This window comes from Bidens hawaiensis, unplaced genomic scaffold (genome assembly GCF_021521415.1).
Source record: "Bidens hawaiensis isolate Kalapana, Puna unplaced genomic scaffold, B.hawaiensis_p1.1 tig00027770_1, whole genome shotgun sequence".
In the NCBI taxonomy this organism is placed as follows: Eukaryota; Viridiplantae; Streptophyta; class Magnoliopsida; order Asterales; family Asteraceae; genus Bidens; species Bidens hawaiensis.
In genome coordinates this window covers 781-6,363 of record NW_027494503.1, presented here as the reverse complement: position 1 = coordinate 6,363, position 5,583 = coordinate 781, and the positions used below count along the sequence as shown (strand labels likewise).

Here is a 5,583-nt window from a genome sequence, read left to right as displayed (position 1 = left end):
TGGATAACTCCAATAATGGAATTCTTGAAGGAGGGAAAGGTACCAGACGATCGCGCACAGGCGAGGAAGATAAGACATAAGTCGCAGAACTATGAACTGCTTGATGGTACGTTATATCGACGCTCTTATCTTGGACCGCTCATGAAATGCCTAGACGCTGAAGAAGCAAGCTATGTGATCAGAGAGATACACGAAGGAATCTGTGGAATACATGCTGGCCCGCGCATGGTGGTTGCCAAGGCAATGAACGCAGGTTACTATTGGCCAGGCATGTACTTGGACGCGTTAAAAGAAATCCAAAAATGCAAAGCGTGCCAGAGCTATGCGCCAAACACCATGCGGCCAAAGAACAACTTGATTCCGGTGACCTCTGCATGGCCTTTCCACAAGTGGGCAATCGATATTGTGGGTCCCTTACCGCAAGCGCCAGGGCGAGTAAAGTTTTTGGTAGTGGCAGTAGACTATTTCACAAAATGGGTTGAAGCCAAGCCACTGGCAAAAATCACAGCTGAGGCAATGAAGCAGTTTATTTGGAGCCACATCGAATGCCGTTTTGGCCTGCCCATGGAAATCGTGAGCGACAATGGCAAACAATTCACTGACAGGAAGATATCCAGTTGGCTCAAGGAATTGCGCATCAACCAGGTCTTCACTTCAGTATACCACCCTCAAGGGAATGGCCAAGTGGAACGCGCGAGCCAAAGCTTGCTAAATGGGCTGAAGAAAAGGTTAGAGAGAGAGTCCCATGCATAGGTTGAGGAGTTACCTAATTTCCTGTGGGCGCACAGGACATTAAGCAAAACCAGCAATGGCGAGTCCCCATTCAGCCTAACCTATGGAACGGAGGCTATGATTCCAGCAGAAATTGGATGCCCATCCTATAGAGTGCTCATGATGAGTAAGACAGATAATGAGCAAGAAAGGAGGTTGGATCTCAATTTACTTGAAGGGCGCAGAGAGGCGGCTATCATTAGTGAAGCCAAATACAAGAAAAAACTAGAAAAACATTACAATCAGCGCGTGAAAGAATGCCACTTCAAGAAGAATGATTTTGTCCTTCGAAACAATGAAGCTAGTCGCGCAATACCCCCGGGAAACCTTGGTCAGGTAAAATACCTTGGTCAGAGAATAATCAATGAAAAAGCACCAGGTGTCCCAAGTACACGTGGCGCGCAGCAGTAGGAGGAGGCCAAAAAGACCCTAATTGGGTCTGAGCCCAATCATTGGAAACCCTAATACTATAAATACCACACCACCTCCACAGTTGGTGGCAAGCAAGAAATACATTCTGAATCCTTTACTCATTTTCACATTCTTATCTTCTGCAATATCTTATTCTCACACCGGAGGGTTACCCCAAAGAGGACCCCTCTGTCCCTTTCTGAGGGGTAAGCTCACGGTGCTGTTCGTTTTGTAGGTGGAAGAACTCATATTCCGGAAAACCATCGGTGATATAGCACACCCACACCCGAGGAACGTAGATCGAACACAAGTAAGTCGATCCACGCTTCTTCAACCTAGATCTCTTGAAACCCTAGATTCCGACACCGATCTCCGTAATCCTGGTTTTATCTGGACGGTTTGTTAAGTTTTTGAACGGATGAGGACAATGGTGGTGGCCGGAGTTTCAATGATAGATGAAGATGGAGTGGTGCTGACAATTCTTTTAAAGGGAAGAAGATAGATGAAAATCATTGGTCCCCATCTTTTTATCATTCAAGATTTAAAGAGGTTAAATGATTAAAATAATAAAAAAAATTAAAAAGATTGTTTTATCCTTATTTAACGTTAAAAAGATAACGTAGTTGGTGAAATGGACCAAATTGGCAATAATTATGAAACCTTAAGGTTTCAGATGCAAAAAATAATTATTTTGGATGAAACTCGCAAAAGTTATCAAACCAAATGTATGAAAATGACACTTTACTCTAACTAATAAAATGTATAATTTTGTAATCTGTTTCAACTCCTAAGTTAAAAAAAATAAAGAAACCAGATATGCTGACAGGGTTCCTATCTAACTATTCTAATAAATAAAAATAATGAAGAATATTCATGCTATTCATGAGTTATTTGTATAATTTGGTTTATTTTGTACTGCTCATTGGTTATAATCAAGTATTATAATTTATTAATTCTGAAAATCATGCCATCTAAAATTCAACTTTTGAATGTTTCTGATAAATTCCTCTCATCTTCTATATTGTGATTCTTAATAATAGTAAGTATTAGTTAATAAAATAACTTTTGAATGTTTCTGATAAATTCCTCTCATCTAAAATTCAAATTATGCTATAGTAGTGGACTATTGTAAACAAATTATGTTTTTTAGTTAATTTCAAAATTACTTAATGTGTATATTCACTTATTTGATTTCAATAACAACTTAATGTGCATATTTCTTAATTTTATTTTCAATATTATTTTGTTCTTCTATTTAAAATAACCGCCCTTATTAATTTTTATCATTTGAAAAATCTCGTATATTACACGGGTTCAAAAGCTAGTAAAATATATAATTTTACAAGTACTAAAAGTAAAACACAATATAAAGTCGTAGTTTTTTCTTTACATAAAATAATTATGTTAATTTGGATAAAATGTTTTATTGCAATTAAATAGTGAATCACTTTTCTGAAAATACAACTTGCAAGTTGCAATGAGCTTTTGTCCGATCACGTGAAGTTGAATTGACTTCATCTGGTTCTTCAAGAACACTTAACATCTTCAAACTTAGATTTTTTTGTTAGGACTTATTTTATAAAAATAAAACATAAAATAAAAAATAGCAAAAGAAACAAAACATCAGAATTATGGCATAAAAATTCATTTCAAAGTTTTTGGCAAATTTTAACTTTTTTATTGTAGAGTTAATCATTGACGTTTAACCAGAATTGAATAGTTGTGTACCAATCTCCTTTTTACTGCAATGGAATGCCAAAGGTTTCTAATTTTCATCTATTTGCATTCGTTTTAACTAATTTCGTTAGATTTTTCTGTTAATTTTAACAGAAATCACCAAAATACCTTTGGCTATATTTAGAAACTTTTAAAACTTTTGAAACCATAACTTTTATTTAGAGAACATGAAAAATATGCGTTCGGACTATAAGATAACACCTCTAACACCTATATAGAATAGTGACCATAGATAAGACTTCTGACTCGTGGATATGATTCAAACCAGTGAACGCCTGACGACGTTGTATATTGCGACGTAACACGTCCCACTGATCTAATACAAACATTAATGGTGGAACACTCCCGAAGCGAGGACACACATTGTGTACATGTATCTACCGTTATAGAGTTCACGTCTCTCTTTCTTTAAACATATGTTTATTCATCTCACGTTAAACTCCAGTTACGAGGGATTCCGTTTTCATGATCAGTCAACGAATCTGGTTACCAAACACTTCAGCAACATGCATCACTCAGCAAAAACTTTTGATCACCCCTAAACATTTGATTTAATGCACGAGAATAACGTAAAAAAGTGTAACAAAGTTCTTGCTTTCCGCCTCACTTTTAATTTTATATCAACAAATTTTAATTACAACTTTCGTCCCTCTCAAACCCACCTTTAGCCGGGATAATCAAAATTATACAAAACTATTACTTTCCACTGTGCAATTTCAACCTCCACCACCCAAAGCCCGTATATTATCCCGTCTATGTACCCTAAACCCGAGTCCCATGGTTAATTTACACATCATCGGGCGAATCAAGAGGGAAGCAAGTGTCTTCACCACCCGTACTCCATAGGAAATGCGCATAATTGGCAGCATAAAAAGAGTTGCTAGGATCCGCGGATATTGCTTCCAAATAAGTCTCTTCGGCAGCCCACAAATCTTTTCTAATTTGCCATAAAAAGCTTGCGTATTTGTTTAATGCCTCCGCGTCCTTAGGTTCGACCTTAGACGCCTTCTTAAAGTAGTCCTCGGCCCTGTTAAACAAACCACAACGTAAATACTTTCGTACAGAAATAGAAATAATAATCAAAGTATAAACACATTATCGCAACATATAAATTTTAATATTTTAGTACCTATCGTAATCACGAGCCACAAGGTAGAGAAACTGTGCATAGTTGGCCAGTAGTAACGGGTTATCGGGTTCTTGCGAAAGACCCGTTTGATAAAGAAGCTTCGTTCTGAAGTAATCCGCTGCATCTTCTTCCTCAATTTTCACCGTCACCGGAGAAACAAAATTCCTCATCGTCTCGTGATCCAAACCGTCATCTCTGGTCACAATCTGCATTCTATCAGCTTCATCCACAATCGAATTCCACGACTTCAACTCCTCGTCTTCACTTGCCTGGCCCGAAACCGACTCCTCACTTGTCCTACCCGGATTCCCAATCCCCGAAGACGAAGCCACCGATCCATCAAACCTACCATCACCATCAGTTCCACTGGCAACCGGCCGGATATTCCCTCCGCCTCCATTGTTTCCACCAATGGACGTCGTTTTCCCACCCGTAGAAAAGGAGTCGAATTTGGTTTGAATATAGGTATGGTGTTGTGTAACAGACTCCATAGTGGACGGTGGTGCAGCCGCGATAGCGAAGTTGTTACAGGCCATGGAGTGGACGCTGTAATTGGCCAACAGAATCATGACGTACACCATTAGAGTTGGGGTTTGAGAAAAAACCTGCTGGAACAACCACACGAATGAGGCGTTCATCTCTTTTTGAACTCGTACAAGGATATCCTGCAAGTCTTGGTAATATAAGAACTCTCTCATGTGCAGCGTGTAACTCTGAAGCTCCCGGATAATGAACACCATTGACGAAAACGCTTTCTTCACTGAGCAATAAGCAGACTCCCCTGCTTCTCTTATCCCTTCCCGCCATTGTTTCTTCTTCTTAATTATTCGCAGCGAAAACGGCAAATCCACACTGTTCGCCTTTCGCTCTATACTCGCTGGAATCATATCCCCCTGCCACTCCAATTCCAATTCCTCGTAATTCTCTTTATTATCAGCCTCGTCGGAAACCTGAAACCCGAGAGCTAATTCCTTAATCTTCTTCGTGAACTCCTCATCGGAGAATTGAGCGTCTAGACCGGCGGTGACAGCGCCATTAACCGGCTTACGTATTCTGGTTTTGGATGTCTCAGATTTGCTTATGCTTAATTTGGTTCCGAATATTGCTGAGCGGTGGCGGAACCGGTAAGCGAGAGCGAGGTGAGTCAAGCTACGTCGGTTAGCCGAGGGAGACGTAATTGCAGAGGCTAGGGTTTGTAACGAAGAAGAAGAAGAAGAGTGTGGAATTGAATGTTGTGGTAGATTCAAACAGCTGTTGGCCATTTTTGTTCTCATTTGAAAGTATGAACAGATATTCAAAGATGAAAGCTTATAGATCCAATAACTACGTACAACAAAAAGTCAATAACAATCGTTCCTTTGAACCTGAAAGAGTGAAAATAAAGCAAAATCAATAATCTTTCATCGAATCTCAAAAAATATAATGATTACCGCACACATACACACACAGCTTTAAGCATTAAAATCGGCGGATCAGAAAACAGAAACCAATGGAATGAAATATATATCTAGATCTACGCACCTAGCAAAACCAGT

The 5,583-nt window shown here is 39.1% G+C and overlaps 1 protein-coding gene across 1 annotated transcript; it reads right to left on the bottom strand.

Moving 5' to 3' along the window:
• Positions 1-3,662: 3,662 nt before the first annotated feature.
• On the bottom strand, positions 3,663-5,313 carry LOC143575884 (uncharacterized). Its single transcript, XM_077060137.1, has 2 exons — positions 4,049-5,313; positions 3,663-3,946 (listed from the first exon to the last, which is right to left on the bottom strand). Exons 1-2 carry the CDS (start codon positions 5,308-5,310, stop codon positions 3,706-3,708), a joined length of 1,503 nt encoding a protein of 500 aa, XP_076916252.1. The 5' UTR covers positions 5,311-5,313; the 3' UTR covers positions 3,663-3,705.
• Positions 5,314-5,583: the final 270 nt, after the last annotated feature.

Bases quoted from the DNA above. Each gene is read 5' to 3' on its own strand.
- LOC143575884 (XM_077060137.1), bottom strand. From the start codon at position 5,310: ATGGCCAACAGCTGTTTGAATCTACCACAACATTCAATTCCACACTCT. The intron at 3,947-4,048 runs GTACTAAAATAT...TTTGTTTAACAG, and splicing joins GTGGCTCGTGATTACGATAG to GGCCGAGGACTACTTTAAGA.